Below are 22,143 nucleotides of genomic sequence, written 5' to 3'. Positions count from 1 at the left end.
GTCAACCCTTTCATTGTTTAGTAGCATGTTACTTAGCCTCCATGTGTTTATTTTCCAATTTCCTTCTTGTAGTAGATTTCTAATTTCATACCATTGAGATCGGAGAAGATGGTTAATATGATTTAAGTCTTCTTAAATTTATTGAAATTTTTTGTGGCCTAATGTGGTCTATCCTGGAAAATGTTCCCTATGCACTTGAGATGAATGTGTATTTTGCTGCTTTGGGGTAAAATGCACTGAGAATATCTATCAAATCCATCTGGTCTAGTGTGTCTTTTAGTCCTATTGTTCACTTGTTAATTCTTTGCCTAGAAGATCTGTCTGTTGGTGTCAACCGGATGTTACAGCGTCCTACTATGAGTGTATTATTGTTGATCGCTCCTTTTATGTCAATCAATAATTGCTTTATGTATGTAGGTGATCCTAGGTTGGGTGCATATGTTTACTAGGGTTATGTCCTCTTGTTGTATTGATCCCTTTATCATTACGTAATGCCCTTTTTTGTCTCTTATTATAGCTTTTGTTTTAAAGTCTATTTTATCTGATATAAGTATCGCTACCCCAGCTTTTTTTTCATTTCCATTTGCATGAAATATCTTTTCCATCCCTTTACTTTTGGTCTGAGCATCATTTGATCTGAAGTGGGTCTCTTGTAGACAGTATATGCATGGGTCTTATTTTCTTATCCATTCGACTACCCTATATCTTTTGAATGAAGCATTTAATCCATTTACATTTAAAGTGATTACTGATAGGTACATAGTTACTGCCATTTTATTATTCATGTTTTTTTATTTTTTACCCCCCCCCCTTTTAACAGAAGTCTCTTTAACATTTCTTTTAATGCTGGCTTGTTGGTGATGAATCCCTTAAGCTTTTATCCTGCCTGGGAAGCTCTTTATCTCACCTTCCATTTTAATCGAAAGCCTTGCTGGGCAGAGTATTTGTGGCTATAGATTCTGATTTTTCATAACTTTGAATATTTCTTGCCAGTCTCTTCTGGCCTGCAAAGTTTCCATTGAAAAATCAGCAGACATTCTTATGTTTAGCTGCCTTTCTCCTGCTGCTTTTAAGGTTCTGTCTTTCACCTTTGGCATTTTAATTATGATGTGTCTTGGTGTGGGTCTGTTCGTATTCCTCTTATTTGGGACTCTTTGTGCTTCCTGAACTTGTATGTCTAATCCCTTTGCCAAGTTAGGTAAGTTTTCTGTCATTATTTCTTCCAATAGATTCTCAATTCCTTGTTCTCTCTTCTCTTTCGGGTACTCCTATGATGCAGATAGTGTTACACTTCATATTGTCCCAGAGGTCTTTTCAACTATCCTAGCTTTTAAAAATTATTTTTTCTTTTCGTTGTTCTGATTAGATGTATTCTGCTACCAGTTCGCTGATTTGATCTTCTGCTTCATCCAAGCTAATGTCGAATCCTTTTAGTGTGTTCATTTGTTATTGTATTCTTCATTTGTCTGGTTCTTTTTTATAGCTTGTCCTTTTTTATGCTTACTCTCTGTTGAGGTTCTAATTTTGCTCATCCATTCTCTCCCTGTTTGTCGATCATCCTTAGAACCATTATTTTGAACTCTCTCTCTGGTTGGTTGGTTGCTCCCATTTCATTTAGCTTATTTTTTGGAGTTTTCTCCTGTTGTTTCATTTGTGGCATGTTTCTCATTTTATTAGTCTGTGTTCGTTTCTGCGTGTCAGGAATATTTCTTTTGTCTCTTAACCTTGGCCTGATGGCCTAATGTGGAAGGTATCCTTTGTGGCCCATTGGAGCACTCTCCCTGATCCCCTATGCCAAGGGCTTTGGACATGATCTTTGTGTGGGTTGTGTGTGACCTTCTGTCGTCACCAAGCCTTTATTGTTGTTAGTACATCAGTGGATAGAATTAACACTCAGGCTAATTGTGGGAACTGGCTGCACCCTCAGGGTAAGAGTTGCTTTGTAGGGGCAGACCCCAGTGAATGGGATTTGCCCTAGCAGACTTGTGTACTTGCTGCAACCAGTGTGTGTGTATTGCTAATGAGGCTAGTCAAGAGTTGCTCTGTTGTGGTCTGGTGCCAGCCTCTGGATGTGTTGGTTTTGTGGTCTCTTGAGAAGGGCTCCCCAGTAGGCCAAGGACAGATGCTGCTTTTGATTGCTCAGGGCTATCTGGTGAACTAGAAAAGCGATCCGCAGATGGTTGTTACCTATGCTCTATCGGCTTTGATGTGGCTCCTTTATATATCATCAGAGGTAGGTGTTATGATTAGCTGGACTTCAGATGATTCTCCATGTTATTTTATAATTTGGTTGTAATTTCAACGCGGACCTGGGAGGCGGCGAATCTTGCTTTTACCTAGACCGCCATCTTCCGCCCAAAACCCAGAATGATTCTTAACACAGCCTATTTCCATTGTTTTAACTTCAGATTCACTGATTCTTTCTTCTGCCTGCTCATACCTGCCTTTTAATCCCTCTAATGGTATTTTTCATTGCAGTCATTGTAGTGTTCAGATCAGGAATTCTTAGTTCCTTTTTAGGCTTTCTGTTTTATTGATATTTTCAAAAGTTCACACATTTTCTTGACTTTCTCCACATCTCACTTTAGTTCTTTGAGCATGTTTAAGACAGTTGTTTCAGAATCTTTGTCTAATAGATTTGCCATTTAGTTTGTTTCAGGGAGTTCGTTGACTTTTTCCTTTGAATAGGCTTTATGTTTCTATTTCCTTGTATGCCTTAATTTTGTTGTTGTTGAACACTGGACATTTAAATCTAATAATGTGTCAGCTCTGGAAATCAAATACCCCCCTTTCCCAGGCCTTTTCTTATTTTTATTTTTATTGTTCTAGGCTCTTTGCCAAGGATAGGCCTGCAGTATAAGCTTTTCTCAGGTCTTTTCTGAGCCTTTCCTTTCTAATTTTCTCCATATATATGCAGTTATTTTTGAATGTCCTCGTCTTTAATGTCTAGTTCCAGAAATGGGAAAAACAAAAAAATGAAGGTGGAAGACTGTACCAGCACTTTAAGTATCCTGGCAGTCATTTCAGTTAGAGGAGGGGCCTGTAACAATGGGGGGAGATGCAACAATGGCTGCCAATGTCTTTGCATCGATGATCAGAAGCAGCAATCAGTGATTAGAACATAGATCTCCAACAGCTGGGAGCAAAGGGTCCTTTTTACCTATCCCAGCTCCCACATGCTGTGCTCAAGCTGCTGCAGGAACATGTGAACACAGTCTGCCATGTGGCTGGGAGGTGGGAAATGAGTAGCTGCTACTGTGCCAAGTGCTGAAATTGACCAAAATCAACCACAATTTACCAAGTCTTTCTCTGGAAGTTGTAAGCCTTTAACAGACTCCAGAGTTCCAAAATAGTTATATCATCATTGGTGTTATTTTAACCATAATAATTTTTGTGACTGATCCTAGGAAAACTTTAGTTATCAAACCAATAAAACCATGTAGTCAACCATTTATAAAAATACATATTTACTGTTTCAATATTCTTGAATGATACAGTTAGCCAGTTACATAAACTTAGTCTTCATGTTAAATATAAACAAACACAGAAAAAACTAAACCAACCAGCAAAACTGTTGGAAAATTCCTCCAAACCATTAACCCTTATCAAAAATGCACTTTGGGCTGATGAAACTATCTTATCATAAATCACCATACTCTGAAAATTAGCTGCAGCTAAGTATAAATGTTTAAAGAAAAAATAAAGGGCAAATGATGTGGAATAAAACTATGGTGGGTTTCTGAACTCTATACACAGTGAGTTAAGCAAGTCAAATGGCTCCACTGTACATTTAAGCAAAATATCATCTTTGTGTGACAAAGATCAGAGGTTTGTCCTCAAGCTACAGGATAATTTCAAAGCAACCTCAGGAGAGCATAGCTGGAAGACCTGGTAGTCAAATGAATTCAAAACATGAAATCCAGAGAATCGAAAGATGAGGAACACATTTACTCTACAGAGCCCTAACTCAAAACCAGATTACTGAAAATGACTAAGGATCAGCACTTGTCCTGAAAATTCACAACTGTCCCAAACCATATATGCATGCATATAAAACCTGGACAACTCTTGCTGAATTTTGAGAGGCTATTATTATGGCTAAACTACCCAAGTCAAGACTAACCTGTTTTCTCCATAAATTTTGAGGTCTAGGCATGAGACGCACATTTTCTTTATAGTCTTCTCTCATAGGGGTGCACAAATGCTGGGGACCCATTGCTGTCACAAAGCTCCCATTGTCTTCTTCAGGCTGGAGAAATTGAAAGCTTGTGGGATAGTACCAAGGACTACACTGGGCCCAAACCCCACACATAGGCAAAGTTCAGCCCCAGCAGTTTCTATTCCTTGCTAGGCAACGGCTCTATGCCAGCATTCAGAAATGGGAGGACAGCCTGTGACTGCCACCAGAGAGACCTGTCTCTCAGCTCAATGACAACAATGGCCATTACCACTTCCCAGAAGGCTTACAAAGACACAGACTTCCATGGTGGGATCAATTATGAGGCTGAGGCTGTGGGGCTACGGACTGTGGACATGAGGTGTGACTTGTAAGTTTTGCTCAGGCCTGTCATCCAAAACTTGAGCAGTTTGACATTGTCCTCCTCAGATGCTCCAAGGATACTTAGGAGCTTCTGAGTGTCTTCTTTGGGTCGACTGTCCACCTTGGTGAATTTGAAAAGGACCTTCACTTTGCTGTAGAAAACCAAAAACAAAACACTCAGATACCACAACATAATCACTAGCGCTCTGGTCTTGAGGCTAAAGGGCTTCGATACCAACAACGGCTCTGCAAATGGAGCTGGAATTCAAACATTCAGAAGAAAGAATGCAGCAAAGAGGCCGCCTATACCTGCACACCTTAGGATCTCTAATTTTCTCATCAGTTATAACCCTGGGTAATATGGCTGGCACATCAAAACAGGAGAGAAAAAGAGGAAAAAAAAAATGCTAAATTCGTGAAAGGAACTGGTTGCTCCTAAGTGTCACTGTATTATTTGAAATCAGGACACTGTTTCACTCATTAAATTTGACAAAAAATTACTAAGAAGGTAAGAAGAAATAAAGTAACTTGCTTTGGTAAAAAGGAACATCTATCATCTGACTTTCGGATTTTTAAAGTTAATTAAGCAGCAAAAATAACTGCTTCCCTTGGAGGTAGATGTTACCTCCATCTCACAGACTGAGCCTGGGGGCAGTGAGTCACTTGCTCAATGTCACCTAGCCAATACATTGTGACAGAGCTGGTATTTGAACTCATGCTCTTCTACTCTAGATCTCCTCTCCTGGTGGCCACGATCTCACCTTTTTCTGGAAATAGCTTCTGGTTTTCCTCAGTAGACACAATGCTGTCAGCAATCCAGCCCTCCCCAGTCAGAAAGCAAAGACTCTAGGAGGCAAGGTGGTGTGTGCTTACTTCATCCACTCTTCCTTGAGGCAGACGAGGCACTGGTCAACCACATCCACAGACAGATTCTGGTTGGTCAAAGCAGCTTCCATCTTATTCAGAATGGTTGGGCCAACTGGGAATAAGGGTGGGGACAAAGTAGAGGGTAGGTGTCAGCACAGGATAAGTGAGAGGCCTCAGTGACCTTACTCCCACTCTGGTTCTGGTGAAAGATAGCTCAGCAGCACCCACCTCGATCTGCAGCTACAGGACTTCCACTGGTCACCACAAACTCATACTTGCTGAGAGACTGGTCATCCTCACACCCGACTGGGTGGAGGCTGGAGCGAGTGGCCGTATGGACCTCCACTACAACAGCAAATTCTGTGGCAACACAAAAAGCACTGCTCTGTTGAGTGCTCCTCTTCATCCCTGTAACAAGCCGACCTCAATCTGCCACTCCAAATTATCTCAGACCAACTGGGGAAAAACTACAGCCTCCTAAGATTAATGCTCTGGCATTTAAAACCTATAGTTTATTTGTGAATAGTTATAGGTAACTTTTGCCTCAATTAAACTAACATAAATTTTACTAATTTATATACCTCAATTTACTCACTACTGAACAGGCCCAATGACCGTGGTATCAATGTTGCCCCCATTTTATAGATAGGGAAACAGACTTAAAAGCTAAGTGACTCACTGAGTCACAGAGCTAGTAGTGGTAAGAATTTCAAGCTTATATATGGACTCAGAGCCCATGTTCCAAACTCAACCCAGAAAAAAAAGCACTGCTTCTCGGAGACTCAGGACCAAGTCTGGGCGCTGAATGGAGAGGCTGCTAAATGCAAATGCTCTGCCAACTGCCCTCCTGTACCTGTGAGCACACTGACTGCCCCTCACAGATGAACTCAGAGAAGTTCTGACTGCTTGAGGAGGCCAGGATTTGTACCCCATGCTTACTCCTGAACTTCTCAAACCAAAAGTGAGGGATACTAATTAGTTTCCTGTTCTCTGCCTAGAGAAGTTCATCAGCACTGAGGGCAAAGCCGGGCTGGGCAAGCCCCACTCTACTATGAATGTCTAGGATGGATTTAAGGCATACAAATGGAAGGAAAAACTTGGAGATAACCAAGAAGTATGACAGATCAGTGAGAGAGGAAAGGAAGACCACGAGACTCATGGAATATGAAGGCATGCTATCAGGGTCCAGCAAGCCTCAGGGACTCAATGGCATCTCCAACTCACACTCATCAGGATGGTACTCCAATCCTAACACCAACTAATGTTGATCCCACCCCCCAGACTATAGCCTGCCCCTGACTAAAAACCACGCCCCAGCAAGCCATGATTCTTATGAGGATGTCCCATCAAATCCCCACCAATTTTAAAGAGAAAACAGAGGCCCAATGGTATTTGGAAAGCTGGTCCTACAATGTGGGTCCTCCTGACTCCAAGGCCAGAAGGCGTCTTCCTCAAACGTACAGCTAAGATCTAGTTTCGCTTCGGAGCCCTGAGGTTCAGGGACTCAGATTAGACAGGAAAGGCACGTACCTGAGGACAGCACGTGGGAGGGGATCTGCACATGTGGGCTGAGCCCCAGGAAGTTACATCGGTAGGCCTCCTCATACTGGTTGCTGTAAGGGATAATGCGGACACAGCCCACTGGCAGCATGGTCTAGACAGGAGAGAGACACTCAGGACCAACACCAGCTGGAACATCCCCAACCCCTGCCTGTCTTTATCATCCCCATGGGCTCTCTGTAGCTCAATCCAAAGCCTCTCTCCTCCCAGAAGGTGTCCCTGGTCACTCAACCCCACTGGGTGTCTCCTGGCCATTGGTCTGTGCGACTCATGCTGCCTCTTGCTTAATAGTGTTCTTACGTGATTATTTTCTCAGAAGTTTGTCTCTTCCCTCATCCCCCACAGAGATTATAAGTTTTGAGAGACTGTGTCATATTCATTTTGTGCCTTCACAGACCTAGGCAGACAGCAAAGTGGATACACATTTTCTGATTACCTAAATACATCAGAGCAAAACTTGGGCCTTGGCACCTACTACACCTCCGGGATGGAGACAGCATGTTACCTCTGCATCCCACCTGACATCGAGACTGCTTGTGCAGAAGGAAGTGTGGTGACACAGGCCTGCTTCTACAGCAGCTCTGAACCACTCTGATGGCTATTGAGATTAGGGGATTGGGAAGAAGATAGGGTAATTTATCAGTCTATCAGGATAGCACAGACTTCTTCCACTGGAAATAAAACTCAATGACTACCATTTTTAATAGTTGAGAAAAAACACAGATCTTAGATTCAGGCAAGAACTTGGGCCATCGATGCATCCTAACATTCACACCTAAATTCAAGATTTTTAAAAAACCCACTAGGCAAATACTGTCCTGTTACAAAACACAATAAAAAATACTCTTACCCGAAGAATTTCAAAAGCTGACTGGACAAGGTCTGCATCTCTACTTTTCCAGATTACTTGGTTCCCCATGAGAACATGCCAGGCCAACATGCGAAAAGATGGGGCACCCAGGACCTGAAAAAGAGTTCAGTGCTTTCTGTCTTGAATTTTCTTTCTGTCCAATTGACATTACCTGTGTGTCTATCTAGAAACTTTCTTGGTATAGTAAAGGAAGATGCGTCAGGAGAAAGAAAACCACTTATCTTCTCAGGATAGCTGAGTAACTTGTTCAAAGTCAGAAAGAGGCAGATAGAAGTCATCAGATTTGCAATTAAAAGCCTGATCCCAAAACTCTTGGCATATTTTATAAAATCTTTTTCCCAATTTTATTTTCAAAACCTTGAAGGAGAAATAAGCTGACTGGACAAGGTCTGCGTCTCTACTTAGCTTTTTGCAACATTTCCCTTCTCTCTATATACACTTTATTTTGTTGAACCATTTGAAAGTTAAGTGGTGGGCACCATGACATTTCAGCACCCAGGAAGAATAAAGGCTTCTCTTACACAAACCCAATACTTACCACACCCAGAAATGCCACACTGATGTAATAAACTCACTGTCCAGAGCTCTAAATCTCTAAGAGTGTCCTTTCTAGCTACTATTCTCTCAATCTAAGAGTCATTAAAGGATTATGATTGCTTTATTTGTCCTCTCCGTATTCTGCTTTAACTTAGATCAACCCTTCTCTCCACTCCATTTTTTGAGAGGGGGATGAAAACAAATTTTATTCTAGAAATTCAAAAAAGAAAAAAGAAGACTGTTGGGTTTTAGTTGCCTGAAAACTCACTATGGGCCAAAAGAGTATAGTGTGACTTCTTAGAATATCTAATCTAGATCCCATTAATGAAAGCAGGGCATCCAGAATAAACAAGGTATTAACCCCAGGTGAGTGGGGCTGTGTCTGTCTGAGTCACCACTGGATCCCAGACACCCATCCCAGGGCTGACAGGAAGGCTCACTGGGAAATGCTTATTCCCAGGTTCAGCTCTGGGTCCATCTCACCTTCTATTAACATCCATGACATTTCCATTTTGAAAGAGTTCAGTCGGTTGTCTTATGGCTTATAAACATGGCAAAATAAATCAATAAATAAAGGCTACAAAACTACCTTTTACTAAACCCAATTGCCTCAAAGTACTCCTACCCCCAGTGGAATTCAAGAATCCTTCAAACTTTAATCCACATAAATAATCAACAAGGGCATTTTCAGCCAAATACATGATTTCGATGGGTAACTGTTTTTCATCCAGAAATCCTATAGAGCACCTGCCGTTAAATTGGGCTTTACTGCATTTTCCAAAACAAATAACTATCTTCTGATAAAATTTAAGGTTACTATTAAAATATAAGAAAATGTTATAAAAAGGGACAACCTGCCCTCATAATCTAGTGTCCCTCCCGCTTGATCAAATAAAACCATGATCAATATTGTCACCTGTGAGACTTCTGTTTTGTCCTTAAATACATATATATAGTCATGTGCCACATAATGACTTTTTGGTCAACAACAGACTATGTACACCACAGTGGTGGTCCTGTAAAATTATAATAGAGCTGAAAAATTCTTATCACTTAGTGACTTGGCAGTCATTGTAACATAGTAACACAACACATTCATTACTCATGTGTTTATGTGATGCTGGTATAAACAAACCTACTGGGCTGCCAGTTATATAAAAGTATAGCACATACAATTACAGTAGTAGGTTACACCATCTAAGTTTGGTAAGTGCACTCCACGATGTTCACATGATGAAATCATCTACTACCACACTTCTCAGAACGTAACCCCACCGTTAAGCAGTGCATGACTGTAAATATACATGCACCGCCCTATACAACATATTACATGCTTGCTTGCTTGTGCTTAATGATATTCCATTGTTTGGGTGCAATTCTTATGGTTGGATAATTCAGATCGTTTCCGAATTTTTGTAACAAGAGCCATCATTTTCAATTTGCAAACTATCTAGACTGCATGCAAAAAAAATAAAAGTGCTCATCAGTTCTTTTAGAAGTTTCTAGAATAACAAGATTAGCAAACAATGAAAAAAGCCAAACATCCAGGCTTTTCTTTAAAGAAATCACCTATATCATCACTAAAAGGGGAGAACTGATCCCGTGGCTAAGATACCTCAATACCCAGTGCCATCTTCAGCCACTCACCAAGAAGGTTCGGTTACTCCTAACCATCCAGTCCCTGTTGGGTCCTGAACAGGATGGGCCCAAAGAACAAAGTATGTTAGATGGAGATGAGCTAGAACAAGAGGACTGGGCTCTTCTCCGGATCTTCTGATTACGGCTCTATCCCTCCACCGCCTACCTGCCTCATGTGCCGAAGGGACTTAAATACGGACAACTTTCGGGGCTGCCAGTTTCCACAGTCTAAGTGCAAGGAAAAATCTGTTGGGCATTTGGTCAGCTCCTGCCCTTCTGCACCCTCTGGCAAGACGGGGGCTTTTTCCTCCTCTTCAGCCTCAGAGTTGTCCCAGCTTTCTGATTCCTCTTCTAAGTCTGCAAGACAGATGACCAAGAGAATTAGGGAATGTACTTCCCTCGGATTCCTTTATTCCCTTGATGCAATAGCCTCATTACGTGACCATTTCAGCCCAAGGCATTTCATGCTGACCAGAGAAAGTTACTGATTTCTGGTTTTGGCCAGCTGTCTATACTACTTGTTGCCCTAGGAGCCTTGTGGTGGGCCAGGAAGGTTCAGTCTGCTGTATACTTAGCCCAGAGCCTCGCTCTACATTGTAAAGCACACATCTGCAATACTGAACTGTTCACTGCAGTGGGAAAATTCAAACAAATGGTAAGAATGACAATAGCTAATATTTAGTGAGCATATCCTCAATCAGGCTTCCACACATTTCATTTAATCCTTTCGAATGTCCTGAGATCATTACTAGTCTCCCCATTTGAAAGACAAAGAAATATTTGTTATTTTAATTAATCTTCATACACCAATCCTCACAAATGGTGAGACCCATAAGGAAGGGGCTGTACCCACGCGCACAGAGCACACAGACATTATCTGAAACCCCTATGCTCATCTTCTTTTGTTACCAGAATATAATCCAAGACATGACAGCAAGCCTGCATGCCTACATTCTCTCTCTCCAAAAAGTTTATCTCCTGATATACTTGGCTCTCTGTATAAATAAACCTCACCAATAGACCACTTTTGCCATCTTCACTAGCCTAGAAATTTGTAATCACTACAATAACAAAGAGTTATAGGGTCAACTGATCCATAAGGACATGGATCCTGAAAATTACAACTTATTTAGAAGGTCAATCATTTGCAAATTGAAGCACATAAAGTATTATTAGTAACAAACTACACATAGCACACACCATAAGTCTGTCTTAACTCAAACCTTCAGTTGAGACTATGGACCTAGATCACCCAAAATCGAATCATCTCTAAAGGAAAAGCACAGCCAGGATCACGACCAGAAGTTCCTGGGCTGGTATACGCAGCACCAGAACTCCCTGGGAAGTTATTCAAAACACAGAGGTCCCTGAGCCCCAGAAATGGAGATCTGATCCTGAGCCTGGGGAGGGGTTCCAGATACCAGTGAGGTATGGGAACCACTGCCCTGATAAGAACCTTAAGTCCAACTGAAGTATAACATTGTATTGTTAAAGAACAAAGACTAAGAGACTTTCTAGAAAACCTCTAATCAATCAATCCTCTCCACAGACTGATAGCCTTCATAATGGGTTTTTCTAACCTGCCTGGGGTCATAGACTCTTCATGTAACTGTCAAAGAAAATGAGACAAGAAATCACAATAAAAACACCAAGATTAAAGGGCAAGCTTTTACAGATGCTCCTCCTAGGGTTATTCATCCCCTTTGTCAGCTCTTTCTGCCAGCACAGTGGAGGGGCCAGGTGGCTACCACGGTCCCCAGAAGCCACTGCAGGCAAAGGCTTCGAGCACAAGCACCTCCCAGCTTACCTGCAAGCTTTTCCATCTGAACCAAGGTGTCCTCAGTGGGCGCACCCTCTAGGAGCTTCTCAGTCAGCCGGCTACCGCACGCTTTCAGGAGCCTGGAGAACAAAGTCATAATGTGTTCTTGCCAAAAGAAAAACTAAACCTGAAGTCAATCAAGCCTCTTGACCTAACTACCAGTTTATAGAAAATATAGAAAATAGCGTAAAAAAATATGTTGAGCAAAATCATGACGATACAATCAACCAAACCTAAAAGGGGAATTCTACAAAAAAAACAATCCAGGTCCTCTAACAAAAGACATGGGAAAACCCGGAGGGAGTGCAGGACTAACTGCTCTAGACTGAGAAATTTAGCACAGTCTGTGTATTGTGCTCTGAACCCAATTCAAAAGTCAATTCTGAAACAAAATAGGAAAAGTGAACACAAACTGGGCTGGATAACATTAAGGAATAAATCCATTTTGTTGGTTATAATAGTTTCATGGCTGAAATGATACAGATAATATTTGCTTTAAAAAATTCTAGAAAAAAAGTGAGGAGACATATGAAAAAGTAGTAAAATGTTGGTAACTGCTAAAGCAGGATGATAGGGTGCATAGTTCCCTGTACTATTTATTCTACTTTGGGCTGTAAAAATTTTTCTAATAAAAGTGATTTTTAAGAGAGGAATGAATGTATGTTGGAAGGGGATACAGATAATTTCTCTTTAGTTCACAAGCTGTCGGGACTGTACTCAAGGATCTACATCTAAGGAGACTCATCCACACCAGGATCTCACACAGACGAGACCCTAGATTTCAAGCTGACATTGCATAGGAATGAGAATTTAGGGGAGTCTTTGGAAAGAGTATATCTTGCAATGGGAGAACAGAAACCATTTGTGGCCAGATGACAAACTGTGATGGTTTCAAATATGTCCACAAATTCATTGACACTCCTCCCTTCCAAAGATGGAGACTAATTCTTTCCTCCTGACTAGGCTGACCTTAGCGACATAGCACACTTCTAACAAACAGTATGTGCTGCAAGTGACCATGTGTGACGGCTGAGACCAGGTCATGACACCTTGTAGATAGATGTGACCTCATTCTCTTTTGGATTGCTCACTCTGAGGGAAGTCAGCTCATATGGCCATAGGGCAAGAAGCTGAGACCTCCTGCCCACAGCCAGCACCAACCTGCCGGCCAAACCTGCAGATGATGCAGCCCCAGCTGACCAAAAACTCCTTAGAATCTGAGCCAGAATCACCCAGCTGAGCCACTCTCCAATTCCTGAAATGGGAACATCATTTAAAAAATATCACTGGAGTGAGTTCCACATAAACACATCTTGCACATATTTGAGAAGACTGAACCTAGTTCAGTGCTCACTCACAAGTACACCTCACAGAGGCACCCAAGGAACTCATCCAATGACTGTTCTCCCCAAATTCATGCATAATCCAACCAACATACTGTGACTGCTCTTATTCTAACAGTTGCCAAAAGATCTGAGAATCTCATTACCAAGCAAAGGAGGTATGGAGGCAAGCCCACAAGTTGTCATCACTTGTCAAAGATGTCAGTGAACGGGCAGCGTTACCATTCCTTTGGTGCAGAAATGGTGTAAAAGCTGTGTTCATTCGCTGGGCACGCTGTGGGCATCCAAACTGCTCTGCTTCAAATACCTGAAATGCAAAGGGAAGGGGTAACCCTTTAATAAAACAAAACCGGCTGAGCAGCCCAGTTCATTCACAGCCAACTTCATCAATGCTACTCCTGAAGACTGTCCAATTCTGCTCCCTTGATGCAAAGTACAGAAAATGCCGTCTCATAATTCTAGACAGAATGGTCTGCTTCCCTAACTAGATTAGAAGCCACCTGAGAAGATGAACTGGTTAAGGATTTCTCCTGTACCCTCTCTTACAACCAACTCATTAGGCACTTGACAGATATTCAGGTAACATGTGCTTGAGGCAGTCGTTACTGATATTCTCCAAGTATTTCTAGTCCTCCCCATTCCAGGGACATGGAGGCATTCACTACCCAGAGCCTGTGGGTGGGACATGTGACCCTTTATATCCTCTAGCAGGCAAACGAGCAACATTCAATATGGCTACTACTCCATCTGCCAAGACGCCTACAAAATGATCCCTAACTTCCCTGCAATGGACACAGAACGTGAACAAGAAAAAAAATTGTGGTTTTAAGCCACTGGATGTTTGAGGGCTGTTTGTTGACAGAGTATAACCTGGCCTATCCCGAGAGATGCAATGCCAAAGCTGGAGGTCTATATTAGGTGGTGGGTCTGCAACACAATTAATGAACGGGCTTTTGAAATGATGGTCAGAGGCAGCAAAGACACTAGGGATCATACCAGGGCACCTGACTGCAGTGAAGAAGCCAGAGCTGAATGATAACCAGCACAAGACTCAGAAGAGACCAGCAACGCAAGCAGGACTGACTGCAAGGCTTATGGCCACAACCCCGACTGTGAAGCAAGGACACTACAATTTAGACAGAGCAGTGGCCACAGGACCATGTGCTCTTATCCTCTTTCAGTGCACATCTCTCCCACCACCACCCACTCTCCCTTTATCTGGGGTCACCTTGAGTGCCTTGCCCTGGAGTTCATCAATGATCCCTCGGATCTTCCCAAGCAGAAAGGGCCAGGAGTTGATGAGGTAAATCCGGTCCATCATGATGGCAATGATGCTGTACCAGCGCTGAAAGCCCCTGGCCAGGCTGTCTTTGATGAAGAAAGTGTGGCTAAACACGAACCCATGCTGCTCATCCCCAAAGAAGATAGGGCCTTCACGGCCAGGGCAGACCTGGAACAAAACAACAACCACTCCAGGACATAGTCCTCTCCTTGCTTCAGTAATATAAAATCAAATCCTCCTGTTTCGGGTTTTTTTTTTTTTTTTTTTTCCCCTGCCATTAATTATAGGGAGAGTGGGAAGGGTAGGGATGAGAAAGGAAAACTTCACTTTCATCTGCTCCTGGGGTCAAACTTTCTAAAGATAACGTTATTAAGGAATATAAGAACCAGTAAAGTAGGTTCACTACTTTTTCTACCTTGAGCCATAAGTAATTCCTGTACAAACATTAGCTCTCTCTGACTCAAATTTGCCACTATCACTCACCCAGAATATAATAGAGAGCTGGCAGGTCAAAACGGTCAATGCAGCATCCATGTAATAAAATCTGCATACTTTATTTTATTCTCTTAGAAACATGTCCATGAAAAATAGACAAATAACAAAGGTTTGGTGCTTAAAGTGATAAGCTAGCAACCATTTAGAAAATTCGAGTCTAACAATGTGTTTTGGAGTTCTGGAGAATAGAGGTTACCCTGTGCTCCCTGCTCACTGATCTGCCTACCCTCCTCACAACAGGACTGACTTCTGTCTTCCTTTCCATAGCCAACACTGAACCTGTTCGGGGCACTGTGGAGTGTGTGAGATCCTTACAGAGACAGCAGCCTCCCTGCCCACATCATTGGCGCTCACCTCACAGCTCAGGCTCCGCACACAAGCCTGACGGACAATGCTGAAGAGCTGGGGGTGGTTGGGGTGCTGGTGACTGACATATTTAATTGAGGTCTCTTTATCATGGCTGATATACCCAGGGTGCCCTGCAGCAAGTGACCGGCAGCCCTGCCCACAAGAAGGAAAAGAAAACCAGTTAGTCAGGAAGCAGGCAACATACTATCTTATTCTTATGCAAATCTGAAATAGAAAACTCAATCTGTTTTCATATAAAAATAAATGACTTGTAGAGTTATACTTATCTGAGGATTTCAATGTTTCCTGAATAGGATAACCAGGATGCAGAGATCACAAAGGTTGTCAGAGGGCATGAAAACTGCTCTACTGAGCATTTGTGTAGCAGACATTACGGAAAGCTTGGCATACATCATCTCATTTAATACAAAGCTCAGCCCTATGAGATAATTATAGTGCAAATCCCCATCATACAGAAGGCAAACTGAGGCTCACAGCTGTTAAGTGGCTCACATAGTGCTCTGTGCTGGCATCTGTTCTTGTTTGGTCTGGACATAACCACTTTGTGGGAGCTTCCAAGTGGGCCTCAGGAGGAGGCCTCAGATGTCAGCATTCGTATGAACAAGAATCCAACACCACCCATGATGTCTATCCCCTGGAGGTCCCACACACAAGCACAAACACAAGCCCCTGAAGAAACATCCCCACACCTGAGAAACACTTGCCTCACACATGTCTGACTTTTTAGGTCCTGGGCTGCTGGATTCTGCGCTGGCTCCTTCTGCTGGGCTGTGAGTACGGATCCGACTGCTCATCTGAATACCACCTTCCTCCTCCTCGGCCTGTTCCCCCTGGCCAGGGCTGTCCCCATTCCCAGCCCCTTTTGGAAGAGGGGCATGCAGAACTTCAGTGCAAAAGAGAGTGCGGGGGCCATGGAGCTCACAGAAGTGACAGAGAGCAACGATGGCATTCATGGTGCCTTGGAGATAGCACGAGGCCTGTGGGGGAGGGGGGATACCATCAATTGGCCAATGCATGTTCACACTATAGAACCTGTCAGCAACTCTGGAGCATAGGGACTAGGTAGGTGTTGTCAGTGGGTTTCCCATCCAGCAGAGGTGGGTCACCCACCAGGCAAACCTGGCTGAGAACTGACTATGTGCCAGCACTGCATTGAATGCAGGAGAAATAAAACAGACAGACAGACATGATCCCTGCCTATGAGGAATGACAGCAAAAGAAAAAAATGTAATTCAATGATTACACAGAAAACTCTTCTGTTAGAACTGTGAGAGGGCTACAGGGTAGACACAGGGGAAGACACGCACGAGTGATGATGCAGCAAATGCCACCACTAGCTGTTGAGCACCTCCCATGAGCTGGACAATATTTTAGGCAATGTGATGCTGCCTGCATGGTGCTTACCTTCTGGGTGGGGAGGAACACATGACAAACTGCTTACTCTTATGTGGTGATGGCATTAGAAATAAAAGTATAGAGAGTCCAGGGCAGAGAATCACCAGAGGGGGTGGGATGTGATTTTAGACAGAAAGGCTCCCCAATCAAGAACTGAAGGAACAGAGGGAGCCATGGGGGGCCAAGGAGAGGGCACAATTGGGGATCTGAGTGTTAAGATAATTGGGGAATAAGGGCAGGAAACAAGGAGGAAGCAGACCCGTCTCAGCCATGGTAAGACCCTGATTTTTTTTCAGAGATTAGAAAGTCTTTGGTGGGTTCCAATTTGAGAAACATGATAAATTTGAAACTTATTTTCAAAGCATTGTTTTGGCTGCTGTGCAGAAAACAGACTTCCAGAGCTAGGACAGAAGCAAGGAGACTAGTTGTAACATTCCCACTATTTCATGTGAGATGAGATGGTGGACACAGCTAGGTGAGCAGTGGAAGGTGGTAAGGATAGTTAGATTGTGACTATATTCCCAAGGCAGGGCCAGCAGACTCTGCACATGGGTGGACTATGGAGTATGAAGAAGGGAGCAAAGCTGTCTGGACCAGTAAGGAAGGAATGTGGAAGATAGGAGAAGGAACAAGTGAGAAGGAGGCTGAGAGCCCAATGCCTGTTAAGTCTTAGAGTGAAGATGACAGAATATGGCAGTAGCTGAGTGGGGTGGCCCCTCTGGTAGGGGCCCCCAGAGCTTAAATATGAAGGGGAGGAAGAGCTGGTCAGGATAACAGAATGACAGGCAGTAAGGTGAACTCCAGAGTTACTCCAGAGACCAGGTGAACAAAATATGAATCATAAGAAAAGCAGAGTGCTGGAGGAGGCAGCCCTCCCAAGCTGAGAGTTGGGTTTGAGCAGCAAGTCTGGCAGATTGTCCATTGTAAGGGAGAGTAAGGGATGTGAATGCAGACACAAATGCCCTCTGGTTGGGAAAATTGGGCAAGGCTTTAAATGTGGGAGCATGTCCACTGGACTGACAAGCAGAAGAGGTCTGGAAACGAGAACACAGGAGGAAAGCCATGGAGGTTGGATAGTGGTGGCTCAGCTTACCAGACTCATGTGACACAGGAAGGCCTGGAAGCCAGGCTAAAGAAGGAAAAAGCATTCTCCAGACCCGCGCTGTCCAATACAGTAGCCATGAGGCAAATGTGGCAATTTAGATTTAATTAAAATGAAAAGCCCTGTTAAAGCCCTGTTCCTCTCACTAGCCACTTTTCAAGTGTTCACTAGGCACATGTGGCTCACAGCCACCATTTTGAAAGGACAGTGTAGATCATGGAGCATTTCCATCATCATAGAAAGTTCTGTCAGACAGCCTTGCTCAAAACAATGAGAAACCATTTAAGTTTTTGAATGTTTGAGTTGTGAACACTGGCCAGGTTCTAAACCCTCTTCTCTTGTGGGGATCCCATCCCCCATCATGGAGCCGCATGTCAGACATCCTCTAGTAAGTAGGCATGAGCATGACAATAGCTTGGCCAGTCAGAGGCCCTGCCTGGGACACTTAACCTAGAGGAGGGAGTCAAAGCAGCAGACTGTGAATATGCACCGTGGGGGTGGGAGTCCTCTGAGGGAGTGCATCCTGAGAAGCCACATCCTCAAAAACCCACTTGTAATGTGTCCCTGAATGTGCCCTTCAAGTAGCCTCCCTGCTGGTGTTCCCTGCTCAGGGCCTGCTTCTCTAGTCTGCCTATGTCTGCCACTCAGGGGTTGATTGTGATTGCTTCACAATCAACCCCTCAGCTTATGTGGGCTGCCACTGCACCCATCCTTGTACCCGAGGCAGGGTCTGGAGTTCAAGTTGTTACAGTGGGAGTGGTAGGGACCAACACAAAACAGACATCTAAAGAGAAAGTCAGATGAGCTGACACCAAGTCAGGCCTGGAGATCAGACACGGCGACACTAGGGTGGCTAGAAAAGTATGAAGCACCAAGATAAAAGCTGATCCTGGAGGGAAAATGGCAGTGGGAAAGGAGATAGTTCAAGAAATAGGAGGACATTAGGTGCAAAGCCTTGAGAGTTCCATGGAAATTCTGGACTACAGCATCAGAGAAGGCAGGACTGAAGAGAAAGGTCCCCAACACTTCCCACAACCTTTGCCTGGTTCACTCCTCCTCATTCGGCTTCTCTTTTTCTGTCCCCTACTAGGAGAGGCCTCAGCTAATCAGGCCAACAAGAACAGCTGCTCACCTCTCACCTCCAATCCCATTATTCTCTCCCATCCCGTTTTATTTTACTGGAATGAACATTCCCTAAGGGGGAGGCTTTTTTTTTGGTCTACGGTAGTTCCTGACACATGGTAAGCACCACATTAATAAGTGTTGAATAAATGAGTGAATTTAGAAGCTGCCCACAGAGAGATGAGAGTTATTGCCAGAGAAAGTGAGGAGTTCATCAAAGGCTCCTATGGCCAGGAAAGGTTCAAGAGCACAACCATGGTGAATGCCAGATCCAAGAGCCTAGTGTCATGGGAACCAAATAAACTGAATTTAAATAAAGGTTCCACAGGGCTCACCACAGTGAGGTCAAGGAAAATAATGGTTTGAAAATGCACTGGAAAATGGAATAAGAACTTTGGAGAAAGATGTATTGGGACCCAAATTAAAGGCAGAGGAGTTAACCCTGGAAAAGGAAGCCACGTCTTCCTTCGAGAAGAATAAAAGAGAAATAAAGATTCCTTTCAGCAAGACACACACATGAAAGCACACGTGACTAAGATTCCACATCTACTCCGTCTGTAGAGCACTTAGCAGAATCACATATCCACCATCCTGCCTACACAAGAGCATGCAAGGCCATTTCCAAATGAGTAAGGTAGGACAATGGCAGTCATACTTTAGCTCTAAAACCTGATGTGTTCTGGGTAAAGAAAAAAAAATCAGAGCTAATTCTAAGAGCAATGGACTTTGTGGCACTAAAAAAGTTCAAGTAGCTTATAGCCAAGCTCAAATTAGAACACAAAAGAGAGACTTGGGGACTTGAGTGGTTCTGAATGGCTTAGCAGGCCTTTGCCTTTTGAGCAGTAGCTAACAGCAAATTGACATTGCAGACAAAGCCTTGGCTGAAGTTTACACCTCTACAGCAGTATTTCATAAAGAATCTCTTGAAACAGAAATATTTAAAGATCTTTGTAAAATATAAACGTAAAAGTCCCTATCTGTTATACTGTTGGTTATAAGGCTGGTAGCCATTGGAAAGCAGTGAGGTACCCTAAACAACACTTAGCTCCAGAGTCACACAGACCTCGGTTGGAAAAAAGTCTGTCTCCAGTCCTTACTAGCCATGTTGTGTCAAATAGGTTACTTAACTTCTCTAAGCACCACCTTAAAGCTGAGAAACAGAAGGCCAAACCCTACCTCTCTCTCAGTTAACCACTACATGTGGAATCAGAATGTGGGACAGCATGAGGTCAGTTCTTTATTCTCTCTTATTCCAATCTCTGCCAGACGTTTGCTGAAAAAATAATCTGATTTGAATATGCCTAACAGTTTCTTCCTTTCCAACAAGCTTTCCAGAATCCAAGGAAGAGCTGGTATCTTCCCCCACCCAACAGTCTCTTCAACATTATACTCAAAGCAAGTAGTCAAGTACATCGCAGGGGTAGGGTTCTTGTCCACATCTCCTTTCTACAGTGGCTGAGCCTGACCTGGACAGTGACTTCGGATTTATCCTCCCACTCCTGTGGTGTGCCCTGGCCCTGAGTCTATTTCATCTCCACTTCTTGTGGTCTTCTCATAGAACTTGAGAGGTTGCTAAGTATGAACACTTTGTAAATAAATATGGTATCAGAATAGCTTTTAACAAGTGGTCAGCATCTGAATCCCCCACAGCTTAACTAGTCTCCCACAGGGGAGCCTCATTAAATCAAGTGTTGGGATCTCACCAAGTGCAAGGTGAAAAGTTCCACAGGGCATTACTTCCTGCTCAGACCCATTCACATGGTGGCTCTACTATTTCTATTCATTTCACCTAGATTTCTTTATAGCGCTCCCTGATGTATAACACTGGAAGGGCAAACAGTGTCACAAGGCACTATTCCTGTTATTTGATGATACTGGTAACCTAGATGGACACCATAGCTGATGCCAAGTGTCCAAGAGCTGGAGACCCAGTACCTCCTTTCAGCAATATCTCCTTGCCCTCTGCCTCGCATGGCTGCTGACCTCCGTGGACCTCAATCCACAATGAACCAATCTCTGAGCTAAACAATCTTTCCACGTAATAGGACGTGTCTGACAATACACACCAAATTGCAGAGAAATGTCTTCAACTTCCCTGGAGTACAGAGATCTAGGCCCACATGCTCATCAGAGGGCGCCCCTCGGAATGCCGCCTGGGAAAGAAGGAATTACGACACGCACCCTCTCCCCTAAACCAGAAGTGAGGCAAAAACGGGAAGGGAGTGAAGAGGCAAAGAGTAGTCTCACAGCAACGTCAAAGGAGAACAAATCAACAATGCTGACGAGTTTGAACCCAGGTCACATTTTTTATCCCTTTAGAGTTTACAAACGTGCCCCTCACACCACCCTCTCTCCACATCTCAGGTTCTCAGTGTCCCCCTCCTCTCTGGCCTATTATTAACCAACTCAAAACTAAGTTGTACCCGCTCAGCTAACCCGACGGCTATCAGGTCCCGAGCTCGCCACCGGAGCCCAATCCCCTTCCCCGCCTCAGACATGCCTCAAGCGATTTTCTCCAGCCTCCACCACCCGTCCCTCTCTCGGCCCTTCGCCCGAACCCAGGCGCCTTTAACACCTCCACAAAGCAGATAGGCCCGGTTCTGGTTCCAGACCCGCTTCGGTCTAACCGAACAAGCCAGTTCGCCGCTCTGGGCCTCTGTCCCGCAAGGACCAAGTGCGGCCTGCACTAACACCGAGCAAAGCGGGGCGCATGCAAAGCTGAATTCGGTCGAGCGGAGAAAGCACCCAGCCCAGGTCTGGCAGTCGGGGCTGCTGCGCACCTGACGACGCGTCTTCCTCCTGCGGCCCGCCCCGCGCCCAGCCCAGATGAACACCGGCTTGCTCCTCGCGAGTCCCGGTTTCCCACTCTCTGCTGGGAAGCCTCAACGACGCGAACCGCCGCCCAGCTCCTCACAGTACTAATAACTACCCTTACCCTGGTCACTCAAAAGCCGCAGCGCCGAGCCGGAGGCGCGTGACTCGGCCAGGCCGTACCATCCTCCCAGCCCGAGGAGGGGTCGCACGGCCCGTGCAAACGTGACCCTACGCCACGAGGCAAGCGGTTCCTCGCCAGGTTCCGCACATCCAAGAAGATCGCGTGAGATTGGCAACTCTAACAAGAAACCTGAAGCAGCTGTCCAACACCTTCTTCCGCCCCCGCTGGTCCGCGCCCCCCCACTGAGAAGTACCGAATGGTTCAATCC

The 22,143-nt window shown here is 44.1% G+C and overlaps 1 protein-coding gene across 3 annotated transcripts; it reads right to left on the bottom strand.

Annotated features, from left to right (window-relative positions):
- Positions 1–3,450: 3,450 nt before the first annotated feature.
- FLCN (folliculin) lies at positions 3,451–22,071 on the bottom strand. 3 transcript variants are annotated; one of them, XM_036222465.1, is made up of 12 exons: positions 21,721–21,869; positions 16,011–16,298; positions 15,307–15,453; positions 14,404–14,625; positions 13,322–13,482; positions 11,821–11,912; positions 10,180–10,370; positions 7,818–7,931; positions 6,938–7,061; positions 5,636–5,767; positions 5,414–5,519; positions 3,451–4,692 (listed from the first exon to the last, which is right to left on the bottom strand). In XM_036222465.1, exons 2-12 carry the CDS (start codon positions 16,272–16,274, stop codon positions 4,497–4,499), a joined length of 1,749 nt encoding a protein of 582 aa, XP_036078358.1. In that variant the 5' UTR covers positions 16,275–16,298; positions 21,721–21,869; the 3' UTR covers positions 3,451–4,496. The 3 variants fall into 3 exon arrangements, with proteins under 3 accessions (XP_036078358.1, XP_036078360.1, XP_036078359.1); XM_036222467.1 differs by having other exon boundaries at positions 4,490–4,692; positions 16,026–16,298; XM_036222466.1 differs by lacking the exon at positions 21,721–21,869 and adding an exon at positions 21,876–22,071 and having other exon boundaries at positions 4,497–4,692.
- Positions 22,072–22,143: the final 72 nt, after the last annotated feature.

This window comes from Rousettus aegyptiacus, unplaced genomic scaffold (genome assembly GCF_014176215.1).
Source record: "Rousettus aegyptiacus isolate mRouAeg1 unplaced genomic scaffold, mRouAeg1.p scaffold_m13_p_6, whole genome shotgun sequence".
Classification (NCBI taxonomy): Eukaryota; Metazoa; Chordata; class Mammalia; order Chiroptera; family Pteropodidae; genus Rousettus; species Rousettus aegyptiacus.
The sequence above is the reverse complement of the archived record's forward strand: the minus strand, read 5'-3'. Positions and strand labels throughout refer to the sequence as shown.

Coding starts and splice junctions, on each gene's coding strand:
- FLCN (XM_036222466.1), bottom strand. CDS start 16,274: ATGAATGCCATCGTTGCTCTCTGTCACTTCTGTGAGCTCCATGGCCCC. Junction 5,768..6,937: donor CTCCCACGTGCTGTCCTCAG/GTACGTGCCTTT, acceptor GTGTTGCCACAG/AATTTGCTGTTGTAGTGGAG. Junction 5,520..5,635: donor TCCTGTAGCTGCAGATCGAG/GTGGGTGCTGCT, acceptor CCTTATTCCCAG/TTGGCCCAACCATTCTGAAT.